Source organism: Haliotis rubra, unplaced genomic scaffold, assembly GCF_003918875.1.
Source record: "Haliotis rubra isolate DU_JTF1 unplaced genomic scaffold, ASM391887v1 Scf605, whole genome shotgun sequence".
In the NCBI taxonomy this organism is placed as follows: domain Eukaryota; kingdom Metazoa; phylum Mollusca; class Gastropoda; order Lepetellida; family Haliotidae; genus Haliotis; species Haliotis rubra.
In genome coordinates this window covers 91,367-105,356 of record NW_025767308.1, presented here as the reverse complement: position 1 = coordinate 105,356, position 13,990 = coordinate 91,367, and the positions used below count along the sequence as shown (strand labels likewise).

The 13,990-nt window shown below is 39.5% G+C and overlaps 1 protein-coding gene across 1 annotated transcript; it reads left to right on the top strand.

Moving 5' to 3' along the window:
- Positions 1–468: 468 nt before the first annotated feature.
- On the top strand, positions 469–13,077 carry LOC124255653 (uncharacterized protein PB18E9.04c-like). The gene is made up of 13 exons (XM_046689548.1): positions 469–579; positions 998–1,068; positions 1,851–2,195; positions 6,145–6,426; positions 6,784–6,843; positions 7,974–8,252; positions 8,697–8,993; positions 10,496–10,651; positions 10,945–10,960; positions 11,131–11,183; positions 11,273–11,365; positions 11,502–11,612; positions 11,803–13,077. Exons 1-13 carry the CDS (start codon positions 551–553, stop codon positions 11,823–11,825), a joined length of 1,815 nt encoding a protein of 604 aa, XP_046545504.1. The 5' UTR covers positions 469–550; the 3' UTR covers positions 11,826–13,077.
- The last annotated feature ends 913 nt before the right edge of the window (positions 13,078–13,990 follow it).

The window sequence follows — 13,990 nt, the reverse complement described above, 5'->3', positions numbered from 1 at the left end:
CAACCGCAAGTTTCAGTCGGTATGTACACATTATGTATTTCTCTTGTTTGCATTGTTTGCATGTTTACCTCTTTCTCAACGGACTTGTGGCTCCAAACTCTGGCATCAAAATGTCTATTGTCACTGACAAAGTCTCACCCTGTGTCCGACGTCTATGTAGGGATAAGCAGATTTGTTTCCCTTTGCCAAAGCTACTGTCACACAAGTAATTCACTATACACGCGTGCTATGTCAACGCGGGACATACTAATGCACAATGCGATGCAGTGTTTAGTTGTTGATGTTTATAGTGTGAATATGTCCACATCTTACTTCAGTGGAAATGCAGTAAATGCTAACAGGCAAGAGAATTAAGTTTCATTTGAAGTCGTAAACGCACATTGTGTACATGAAAATATCCCCTATCTCATTATGTTTCACAAGTGTATTTTATACAACAATTTCTGGGTTCCGGTTGATTCCCTTCCTTACAGACAGGCGACTACTTTCACAACCCAGGTGACACGTACTCCTTCAGGTGTTCCAGAATCCAGTGATCGTGGATCGCGAAATGCTACCACTTCATCAGTATACCTTCTTGTAAGCACCCTGCTCGTGGAGTAGTAAACCTATAAAACTTGGGATTCCTAGCCAGTGATTGTAGGAGTTTATGCACAGTGATAATAAAATATGTCTTGTTGGCACAGTTCATATTTTAAACTATTCTGTCTTTGTTTGAGTGAAGGAATCGATATGATCACCAGTGATCCATCATCATGAAGAAGGGACGGCAGACCACTATTTCAATCCTTACCTTTCAGGGAAAACATTATTGCTGGTATGTTATAATGAGAGTTTTACGCATCAAAGACACACACACACACACACACACACACATTATCATCAGGGCATTGTAACAGCAATCAGACGGTAACAGTGAACCTTCACCCATCTGCATATCTCGTTGATACTCAAAACAGTATCGATATAAATGATACATGTTGTACCTTTATTTCAGATTGTCACGGAGGTGCTGGACAAAAGGCATGACGAAGACCGCCCAAGCGGCAATATTATATGTGATAGCAGGTGCGTTTCTTATATCAGTCATGTCCAGTAATGTCTGCATATGCTAATGAAGTAAAACACTACCTCAACATCGATACAAGTCAAAGACAGCAGGTTTCTACTTGGTATAATACTATAAGTTGTATGCTTCTCTCGAGGGTAATACGGTCTGATGGACGCCTGTTTGTAGCAGTGTCACCCGAGCCGGTAGGCGAGAGATGACACTGTACAAAGAAGCGTACATCAGACTGTATTACTCGATGGAGAAGCATACAATGTTTTTATCTTACCGCCATGTTATATGTACAAAATATCATTTTATTCTAGTTTTAAGATCGCTACCGACTATATGACATGTAAACAAAATGGCGTCTACCCCTCGACTGGATTTTTTAAATCAGTGGAACATATTCTGACAAGGTTAACACTGCTATAAACATGATTAATTATGTTTAAGTTGAGGGCAAACGATTCAATGTATAAAGTAGTTTAAAAAGACGGTAAAATAAATGTACATAGTAAACTCAAAAACAAGTAATCGAACGGCCAAAGTAACCGGACACTGCATGCGTCATATCACGACGTCATGCGATTGTAAGCGATACAGCTTCTCGGCGGAGAGTTTAGCAGTTACCGTGGCTGCGGGTAATACTTTTCCCAGTTGTCACCCTCTTGGGAGGGGTGACACGGAAACTTGTTAAAGCGTCAGTGATCAATAAAATTAAAGTGTTTCACATGGAGGTAAGATAACCGTCCTGCTTCATGAATGATATTCTAAATAACCACATATCTTGTCTCTACAGGTGTTGTATCAGGTGCAACTAGTGCCAGTCCAGTGTTGTCTGCAGTGTCTGACACAGCCAGGTTCAACTGGGAGATTCCACAGGGAGGTCTGGGGACAGGAGCCAGTTTCTATGTTGTCAGTCCTGCTGGTGGCACTGTGTTCATAGTGACAGGTTCTGGGAATTTCATCCCACTCCCAGGCTACAGCGGTAGACTGGTGTACCAGGGGAACATAGCAGTCAGGAACGTCACCTTCACCCTCAGCAACATCCAGACATCTGATGCAGGGACATACACGTGTGGGAATGGAGGAGGGACCGCCACTGATGTGATACAGAACTGTGGACAGAAACTTGTTGTCCTGGGTGAGTGGCTGTTTAGTTGTTGTTTATGGATGTGTGGACTGACCTTTATATATTCAATATGCATATTCAGATAAAACTATACTAATGCAGTAAGTAAGTGTTTCATGTCGTGGATATGCTCAAAATGTAAACATCGTGTGCTAGAATTCGATATGACCTTTCACTCCTGGTCTAATTGATCACATGTATACTTTGCTCCGAACTTCACATATCCATGTTCACGCAATGCATGGACCAAAGAGCAGAATGTACTACAGATTAATAGTTTCAGCACTTGATGCATTCATTATTATTGTTGATCTTGATTATTTTGCCTAAATGGGGATCTTTGGGTACAGTGGTGCTGCAATTAATATATAGATGATTAAACAGTTTACATAAGCAACATACGACTATAAACAATCCCGCTATATTACCGATTGGCTACATGGGAGGTAAAGAGGAGAATTCAGACTTTTAGAATATTGATGCATCTGAATGAAGTGTTGGCTTATATTTATGAGATGCAAAGAAACACAACAAGGCAAGTAGTGTGGAAAATACAGACGCTCTCAGAGCAGAATGATGTTTCCTCCAACATGTTTCATTGAAGCAGTTACAGTATGACATCATTACAAATATATTGTGACATCAAAATGAGGACCACATTCTAGAGTGACAAGGTCAAAGCTTGCAATGATTTAACATTGGTTTGAACTTATCTATGAAGTAGCGTTGTTTTATAATTCGTTTTACTTTGTCCGAATTATGAACTTGATCAAAAGGAAATATTGTAAACTTAATATAGTTTCCTTTCGCACAGACATATAGATGTTCACTCAGTGGGATACATCGGGTTTCAGGACACTTAATTTGTTATTTGTGGACACTGTCACATACTAGAGTAAAGACAAAACCAGATTTCAAAGTTAATATAATTTATTAACTAAATTTACCCTATTTACAATAGTTAATACAGGCTGGCATCACAACTTCATTCTCGCACTACCAAACACCCTCACACTCTTTCCCCTACACACCCAAACAAGCACATCATACTTCACCATTCACATATACTCACATCAATAGTCAAAATATCACAACACCACACTTGTCTTTTTAAAGAAACACACAACAATTCATATGATTATGTCATGTACATGGAAGATGGAATATGTAAGCAATTCATTAAAAGCACAAATCAGTTGCATGCTATATAAATCACTGACGATGTTCTTGTCACCACATGTGGGGATTCCAGACAGTTCAGGTCTTTGGTGGTAGGTTAGGGGTCCTTCCCCTGCATGTAAGTCTCTACATACTTTGGCGGCATGTCCATATGATTCCTGTTGATCAGTTGGTACAGCCTTACTGACGGGGCACGTCACTCTCCCCAGATACACAGATGTTACTTCACATCCACGGGCGGCATGTCAGGGTCGACACTGGATACAAAAAGCACACCCTTTACTTGGTGACTTTACATGTACACTATCTATATTTCTATATATATACATATATATATAGATCACATACACAGGATATGTTTACAGGGCTGTTTTACAGTCACTTAATACACAACACTACCACTATACATTACACGTGACCTGCTGAATGAGTATCATCATTACCCCAGTATACTAACTTAGAGACATTCTCAAAATGTCACATACTGATCACAATTCCATCATATTACTAACCACAGCAATAATATTACCTATATTTCACCTTAGTTATAGTTACATGCTTTAAGGTGAAATAGCAATAATTTTACTATATATAATTCATAGTCATATTCTGACTGAAACATAACATAACATTATCATACTCACACCAGGATTCAGGAAAAACCAGGAAAACCAGCCAACCTGACACGCACATACATTCCAACTGGCTGCCAACTCACAACTTTCAAATCAGTCCTTATATAGCCCCCAAGCTACTTGATTAACCCCAAGCTTACTACCCAGATACATACAATGGCTCTCATACTGCACACCCCAACACTCGCTTAACGCTTACATCACTGCTCCAGCTAGCCTCTTTTCACTCCCAATTTCTCACACCTCAGACAAAGAACAAAACATATTACACTAATTGTGATCTTGACAGACACGAACCCGGGCTCTTAAATTTTCTGATTGGCCAGTATGCTGTTCAGTACAGTCCGTGTGCATGTTATGACATATATAATATTTTTGGAAGAAGAGTCAAAATTCGGTTTTGCATAAAATTCTCTGTGTCTCGTGTTACATCTGGTTACAGAGTGTCCTTCAACAATATGTCGACACGTTCCACAGTTACTTCTGTTGGATACAGTAGGATTTGATACATTCTGGGTTTCTAAAAAATAAATTTGGCTTCTGTTAGGATCTTTCCAAGTTCTGATTTTGTCTTTTGCTATATTTATTATTTTCTAGATTTCAGCATTGATTTCAGTTTTTCATCTTGTTCTAAGATGTACATATTTGTTTTACTGTTCTGGAACACATTTGGGTTCAACGGATTTTAAGTAGATACAAAAGCTATTACTCTTTCCTCATTGGTTTGTTTCATCGCTCCTGCCAAAAGATATTGTCTATTAAGCTGTAACGCTTTATTGGTTCCCTCTTCAACAAGAGATTTTGGATATTCCCGTAATAGTAAAACATCCTAAGTTCAGCCTTTGATTGCTGGAGTCCTGGTTTGAATCCATTGTACATATTCTTTGTGCCAGGTTATATGGAAGACTTCTTTTAGTGTGGCTCGGATGACAAAATATGAAGTTTTAATATTGTTTCGTATCAGTAAGTTTGTAGAAGATACCTGTGTCCAATTCCGCCCCAATTAGATGATTATTGTGTCCAAGAAAGCTGTTTTCATTTCATCTGCCTCCATAGTGAAAACAAGATTTTCGTCCATGCTATTTAAAAGTTCGTAAAATGTATTTAGTTTCTACTAAAGAAATGGCCAAATCATGAAGAAGTCGACTAGAAATATTTTCCAGTTATCCATGAAATAATGGGCAACATCCTCCCCAAGAATTTGACTGATTTTATGTTTGAAATTTTCCTCCAGATATCCTAAGATATATATATATATATATATATGTGTGTGTGTGTGTGTGTGTGTGTGTGTGTGTGTGTGTCTTTGTTATTTGTCCCGTTTGAAGAGGAATCATATGTCCTGTTAGTGTCATTGTCTGCTTCGTTCCTCTGGTTGCTTGAACTTTGGAAGGTCTTGACAAAGGTGTGCTGATGAAGTTTTTGTCAATATGGCGAGCCCATAGAGGTTCCACGAGTGGATTAGAACCCTCAGTAGAAAATAATTTGTAGTCACGCTAATGTTTCTAATGTGGGTCTTGTTCAAGGAGTTGACAGTTTAAGTAACTGTTTGTACTTTCTGCAATGTAATCTGCTGCAAATTTACGCTCATGTATTTCTGCTGCAGACAAGCATTAGTAATCGCACTACATCGCATAATTTTCATACTACATGTTTGTACAGTGTATTTACTTTTCTTTCATTCACCAATTTTATATTTCAAGCTTTATCTAACCAATCTGACCATTTAGCATCGTCAAGTGATGCAGTTAGAATCAGAAAACAACCTGTAACTAAACATTCGTTACTGAATGAAATAAATACATGCACGTGATATAGTCATAATTGTACAATGGACTCTGGTATTAGCAAATATGTTGTGTGGATGTAGAACGGGTTCCGTCGCTTCCATTTACTTATGAACCACACATACCACCAACGAAACTAATATTATTCTACTTTGTCCTTGTGTATTTCCCGGAAACTGCATATTGTTTCATGCATGGCATCAGGGACTCGAATTTAATGTTGCTTAACATCTGCAAATGTACAAGTTACAGATATACGTTTCGAAATAACTCAAGAAACATATTTTGGAAAATCAAAACAAATTGGATTAAAGTCCAATCGGACATATTTCAGTGTGAAATGCAAATGTATTTTCACAGGTAAACCAACAACACCTGGTCGTCCAGTGTCAACAACACCTGTCTACAACCAGCAAATGACCTTGACCTGCAGCTCCACCTCTACCTCTGTCCCAGCTGATCATGGTCTGACCTTGACCTACACCTGGCAGCGTGACAACACTGACATCACAGTTACCTCTCCTGGTTCCCCCTACACCTTCACAGTGAGTTCCCTGGACAGTCACAGCTACAGATGTAGAGCGAGAGAAAGTCGGGGTCTGGAGTCCGAGTGGAGCCAGGTGTACCACATGGAGCCTCAGTGTGAGTAGAGCATGGGCATTACTGATTCATATAAAACCCATCATTAGTTAACATGGGCAGCAATTGTACAATCATAAGACCCAATATATGAAAACCTTGAAAGAAAGCGTCAAACGCTGACAGGAGTTACTGGTATTTATCTTCGTTGTTGTCGGTGGTTTAGGAATATACTAAAATTTGTACTCACCCAATGAAACGTGTGACATGTGCGACCGATCATGATCGTCAGCTGGTCATGTAAATGGGTCGTCGATAGCCCTGCAGCATCAGTTACCTTTATTATCACGTCTTATCTTCTCTTAAACTACTTTATCGACCGAACACATATCATGCGTGCCACATTACCATTGATTCCAGACGGCCCCTATCAGATCTCACGCCAATTCCAGACTCCGCCCTCCCTCCTCCTCCTACACTGTGACAGAACACCAGGCTCTTCCATCAATCAGGTGCTCCGCCCTCTGTAGACCGGCATGTAGCTACAGGTGGTTACACAATGGAACAGCTTTCAGCAGTGGAGCCGTGCTCCAGGGACAAGCTGACAGATCCAAGACAGGCTCCTACAGATGTCAGCCTTATAATGCACACGGAAGTAGTGACAGTGTTACAGTCAGTGTTGATGTTCAGTGTAAGTATATAGTCTACACTGGTGACAGTGTTACAGTCAGTGTTGATGTTCAGTGTAAGTATATAGTCTACACTGGTGACAGTGTTACAGTCAGTGTTGATGTTCAGTGTAAGTATATAGTCTACACTGGTGACAGTGTTACAGTCAGTGTTGATGTTCAGTGTAAGTATATAGTCTACACTGGTGACAGTGTTACAGTCAGTGTTGATGTTCAGTGTAAGTATATAGTCTACACTGGTGACAGTGTTACAGTCAGTGTTGATGTTCAGTGTAAGTATATAGTCTACACTGGTGACAGTGTTACAGTCAGTGTTGATGTTCAGTGTAAGTATATAGTCTACACTGGTGACAGTGTTACAGTCAGTGTTGATGTTCAGTGTAAGTATATAGTCTACACTGGTGACAGTGTTACAGTCAGTGTTGATGTTCAGTGTAAGTATATAGTCTACACTGGTGACAGTGTTACAGTCAGTGTTGATGTTCAGTGTAAGTATCTGGTGACAGTGTTACAGTCAGTGTTGATGTTCAGTGTAAGTATATAGTCTGTACAGTCAGTGTTGATGTTCAGTGTAAGTATATAGTCTGGCTGGTGACAGTGTTACAGTCAGTGATGTTCAGTGTAAGTCTATATAGTCTACACTGGTGACAGTGTTACAGTACAGTGTTGTTACAGTCAGTTTGATGTTCAGTGTAAGTATATAGTCTACACTGGTGACAGTTCAGTTACAAGTCAATGTCGATATTCAGTGTATTATAGACGTGTTGCACAGTGATGCTTCAATGACCCATAATACATGTACACTGATTAGATAATTAATGTGTTTTCTTTTCAACATATAACTTCACATTGAATTCAGTGTTCAGTTGACATTTATTTTAGCCAATACCATATCAATGATGCAATGGTTCTTATTTTCAGACCCAGCTAACATAAGCATGTTTACCGCCAACTCTCACAGTGGCTCAGTGACAGTTAACGAGTCTGATACAGTGACCTTGAGATGTCAGATTGACAGTAATCCAAGGTCAGTAATCACACTCCTGAATGGCACTGAGGAGCTGACAAGGACAGATAACTCCCTGTCAGCAACATACAGACTGGAGTCAGCAGACTGTAGACAAAGAGGGAACTACTCCTGTACTGCCACCAACAACATCGGGGCACCTGTCACCCAGACGTGGAGGTGGTCAAATGTGAGTAGGTTTTCAACAAATGTAATATGTGTACAGATACACGTTTGTGTTTGGAAAATACGTTCGCATGGTTGTCCTGTGATGGTTGTTTTATAGTTTAAATTGCTTTGTCTGTATCTGGTTTGTATCCAACAAGGAGATGCTTCCGTATTTATATTGAGCAATATGAAATGCATCGGGTATCCTTCTCATAAAGGAGTTGCTATGTAATGTGCTATTTCTGAAAAGTAGAAGCTCATGAAAAACAATTCAACAGAAAATCTTAGAAGCATAACTTCCAGCTGTCCACTGTTCTTGTTTGTTTTCTTAGTACGTAATTAACATTGCTACTTGACCTACTGAATCAGTCACATTGTCAGCTGTCAATTTGTTCATTTTCTCAACCTGTGTCACCAGGTTAGTATCTGTCCCCGAGCCATTATGGATGTTGTTTTCTACATTTAACCAGGTTCACCTCGACTTGATGACTCAGTGTCCCAACAACTCAAGTTCGCCTCTAGACTGGGTGGTGACGTGGCTGTGTCTGTGTCAGTCCTGGCCTACCCCCTTCCTACATTCACCTGGAGTAGATCCATCAGCACCAGTCAGGACCTCACTGGTTCCTCCAGCCCTGTCTCAGACATCTCAGTCACTGCCAGACTACACCTTACTAACCTCCAACAGCAAGACTTCGGGGACTACAGTCTGACAGTGGACAATGGTGTGGGCAGTTCAGTGACATACACAGTCAGTGTTGTGCCTGCAGGTGTGTTACTTTTGGAATTACAACTTGGTGTGTTATGATTTCAGATTTACTGTGAAGCTTACCATATTCCTCTGGTGACATTCTATTTCTGTTTTGTTTTCATTTAACCTTCATTTGAGGTTTTTAACCCATCAACTTATGATAGCAATCATTACTTATTTTATCTTACTTTGTTGCAAGGACCACCACAGACACCTACACAGTTTCAAGATCTGGATAATGCAACAACGTCCTCGGTATGGTTGTCGTGGCTGCCTGGGTTTAATGGTGGACGCACTCAGACGTTTCTCATTGAGTATCTCCAGTTTGCTACAAGAACGTGGACTGTGTATAAATCCTATGATGACACCGGCGAGATGATGGTTGTTGAAGTGACCGGGCTTACACCAGGAGATTTACATATTCCGACTACAAGCTAGAAATGACTACGGGGATTCTGATGGATATGTATTGACAGAAGCTGTGACTGCTGGTGGTAAGAAGAACAAAGGGAACCCTAAATGGCCACATAGCTGAATAAAAACAATTATGTAGTATAGTTGATGTAAAGCGTGAAACGATTTGAGTGTAAACATAATTTCATTATCAGATATTAGGGGTAAATACTAGTATGCCCATCAACGTATATTAAAACGAATCTTTTCGCAAATCTTCGGATTTACAGTAAACATTTATGTGGAGGTTTGATGTGATGAGGCTGGGAATGAAGCCCTTGGAGAACTGGATGAACTTGCTTGACTTGTTTATCTTGTCAATGCATTGCTTGGTCGAATATTGACAAAGTCACTGGCATATTGCAGACAGCAAACTGAAAATGAGTATTATAGTCTGTACTCATCTTAGGAATTTAGCCTGCGCCGTTTGTACTGTAGCAAGAGTAGCACTGTATAGCTGAATAGTGAAGACCGAATCTCAAAGTGAATTTCGAGTGAACACCTTTGTTCCTTCGGGTTTCGAGAAACTCTATCGTGACACCAAGTGGTAAGAAACGTTGTTATCATAAAGTAAAGAGGAGCCCGATGCATATCGTTCCTCATCTTAAATGTACAACGGTGTAAATACCATAACGTTGCACATGACGTCATATTAAGGTTGTCAGAAAGAAATTACGTTTCTGTGCGTTCAGTATATTAATGGGATGGAAATCCCAAAGTTTTATAGGTAAATAATGCACTACAGTCTTGTTTTCTGCAGAAATTACGAATAATTCGATGTACGCTCTTGTTCTTGCGATTTTCGGGAAAGAGACAGTTTACGTCGCATAACTGTTTCAGAAACGATGAATCATAACGGGATGTAACAGTCGATACAAGACGTTTTGTCAACGTATGTATGTAATGTTGCTGTAACGGTGTGAATTAACGTTATAAAATGACGTTACATCATGACGTTACAAATGTCCAATCTTCCGAAAACGTTGAGAAAACGTTGTGTGTTACCTGGGCACACAGACAAATGATTTTGCAGCAGCAGTCTGTATGATCTTTTAAATTACATTTTAGATCCAACAGACCAGCAAAGGCTTGGAGCTTCATGTAATTGTACCGGGGTAACAGCAGGAGCGACAGTAGGAACCTTTCTTCTTACCCTGCTCATTGGAGGGATTGTTCTAATGGTGCTGTACAGAAAGGGGTACAGAGTTGGAAACATTCTAAAAGGTACATACTTCATTTCCTGTTGTTTTATCATTGGACACTATTTGGAAGGCAGTAGGTGTTATGCCAGATGTAAGTTCCTTGACACTGCCGAAGATAATTATTATTTTTTCAAAATTTCATATGTTGATTGATGTAAATACATTTACACTGTTAATGTGATTTAATGTATGCATGGTTATAGCTTCGATCCACAATAATTTACAGAAACAGTTATCCGTCTCTCTCTCTCCATTTCGTTTTTGATTGTTGTGTCTTTCACACTCCATGACATTTTTACTATTCGTGTTTTCCAGGAGCTGCACGAAAAAGGTAATCCATATGTCAATATAGTTCAATGAAATATTGCATGTAAAAGTACGAGACTAGGTAGTAACTTACAATAGGTTAACTAAAATATACATGTATTACATTTCATTCTAAGGTTTATCGCTCGATTGTTTTATTTCAATTATTCGAAACTGACCTGATGCTGTTTGTAGTTCTAGCCACCCTGAACCTGTGGAAATGGACAACAAAGGATACTCATCTCTAGGTATGTACTGGTTGTTTGATGTTTCACTCTAGTTGATATTACAACCATCTCTGGATCTGTTTGCACTAAGCCAATACAATGTGTTTCAGATCAGATCACGGCTCCAGCGCAGTATTCAAATTTGGGGGAGGAATCAGAAAAACAACAGTACACACAGTTGAAGATTTATGAGAATACAAAAGGTAGATGTTTTATGCTCAGCATTGAGGAATCTCAAATTTATACATGGATTTACTGTCAGCTCTCTATAGTGCTAGTGAAACGAAGGAAGCTTTTATGTGTATTTGCTGTTAAATATGTAATGAATTCTATCTTCAGCGGATACTGCAGCAGATACAAGCACCTATGAAGGCGTGACAAAAACTCCCCCTGTGACCTATGAATCTCTGAGGGCATCGACATACCAGAACACTGGGGCACATTCTCAAGGTAAACAAACCATGGGACACTACTGGAGATTGAAATCTTAAACATCCTCAACGATCAACTGTTTCCTTGAATCCTTCAACAACATATATATGCCTCTCTTTGGGTCCAGTATGATACGTTTGTATCATGTCAAAAGTTCACTTAATATCATATTTGTACGTTTCATTACCCTTGGTTCTCTACTTTTCAGATCCTGAGCATGGAAATGCCTAACGAAGCACAAGGATAGATACCATTACATAAGTTTCTGCTGTGGATAAAGAACCACCACGTCATTAGCTTGCTTTGAGACAGCACGTCTTAGTTATTTGTCTGTTTATTCACCCGTACTTTGTGTTGGTACATAATGATGCATACACATTTACTGTTAGAAACCAAATCATCTATCTTGACCAACAAGATGGGTGTATGTCATCTTTGTCAAATATGTAACATTGGATAGATGCACAAAGTAATTCACTTGGTGATTATGCAAATAGATGCATCATAAATAGGAGCGGAGCTCAAGAAATCTGATCTACAATTTATAATATTAGTCATGATTCGGGAAAGAATGAGTAGAGCTGGAATAACAAGAGCTCCAGTCCTACAGCAGGCGCAATGATAGGCGTGGGCCAGAGGAATGGCGTTCTGGGTGAGTATGTGAGAGCTCATTGTGCGAGGATCGTTGATACTTGCCACGAGCAGGAGACCATGGTGCCATGGTGTAGCCAGTCCAGTCATTAGCTTCAGTCAGAGCATGTGGACAGCCCTGCAGTGTTGCTTCCCTCCCGAAGCTTTTGATACTAACCAAAAAAAAGGACCTACTAGGTATTTAGTTACCGGGCAACCATTTTACAGTCGTGACCATAGAGATACAAGCGGGAATCGTCAGTTGTCATCTCCTCGGTCATGTGTTTGTTAGTCAGTTTTGTAACTACCTATGATCTAGGGACGTTTGAATTACAGAACGTAAACGATTATGTATCGAGCTGTTATTAAGCTCCAGAGCATCACCAGTGAACAAAACATTTGTCCAAGGACCATTGCAGCATTCATCATCGTATACGATCTTGATCTTCGTAAATGGGAGTAGATTGAATAGATTAGATTAGAATAGATAAAACAATTGTGTTGAATGCCTATAACTTGTAACTTGATGATGTATGTGTGTATTAATACTGCTGTGACTGTGACTAGTATAATCATCATCATCTTATCGTTTCTTGCAATTGATGAACATTTTCACTTCATTGCCTACTTGCACCTTGAGATCTCATTCTATGGTTGAATGATCAATGTCTAATGATATATCCATGCACCTCCCCTGTACCAGCAGCTTCCTCTATAGTGTTGGACATCAATAATTTGCAATCTCTAGTTGAGTCATACAGACAGTACTACACTCGTCCTTGTGAGATATCACTTTTATGTCAGCGCATGTATATTGAAATATTCTCGTCAATAAAATAATATCAACCTGGAACTCGTTCAGTATTAATCGTTATTACACACGATCCGCCACAACGACTATACATGCCAAGTGTATGGGCCAGGATGTGTGTTTTCAGGTTTTACCGTAACCTGCTTTGCATTTTTGTTTGCATATAGATAAGTATCCAGATAAACGGATCAAACTGTTCTGTCATATCTCTGGCTATAAAGATTCACTCACACTATGGCGTGTTTTTTGTTTTCGTTTCTATTAATAGGCACTGATGGCAAACCCATTGGAGGACATAGGAAAAATTTACAGCATTATGCCTAGTTTTCCTCGTTGCACCAGTATATAAATGAGTGAAGGTTATTTAGCTCGTATCGTGTCTTTCGGATTCACAGTTATGAACTCGAGTTTACATTTCGCGATGGTGTTTACGCCATGGTGTGAGACAGACCTGATACATGGACATCAGCATTAGACGTCATATGAACAATAACATAGATTCTTACCAATACGAACACAATGATATGTAGAAACGGAACACTGTCACATGCAGTTCAGCGAAATTAACCGAACTTAAAAGCGTGCAACTGAACCGTTACATGCTTCTGTAGGAACGTGGATAAACTGATTAAACCTTTCCATCGTCTCTATGGCTATCGAGATTCACTCAGCCTATGACGTATGCTGTTTCTGTTTCAACTAACGCTCAACCATACTTTTTAATGTATTATTTTTGTCTTTTTAAAATTTGGGCCAAATCCTCCTACATCGCCAGCGGCTGAAGAGATGATGTAAATCCAGCTAGGGTCCATGCAGGTAGCAAAAGTATTGTAAGTCCCCCCCAAAAAACATACAACTTTATGGATGACAACTTCTTATTTATTGCATAGAGCGACGTTTCGATGTAGATCCTTACATCGTTATCAGTTTTAGCTTGATAACGATGTAAGGATCC

Coding starts and splice junctions, on each gene's coding strand:
- LOC124255653 (XM_046689548.1), top strand. CDS start 551: ATGCTACCACTTCATCAGTATACCTTCTT. Junction 11,366..11,501: donor GATTTATGAGAATACAAAAG/GTAGATGTTTTA, acceptor TTCTATCTTCAG/CGGATACTGCAGCAGATACA. Junction 11,613..11,802: donor CACTGGGGCACATTCTCAAG/GTAAACAAACCA, acceptor TCTACTTTTCAG/ATCCTGAGCATGGAAATGCC.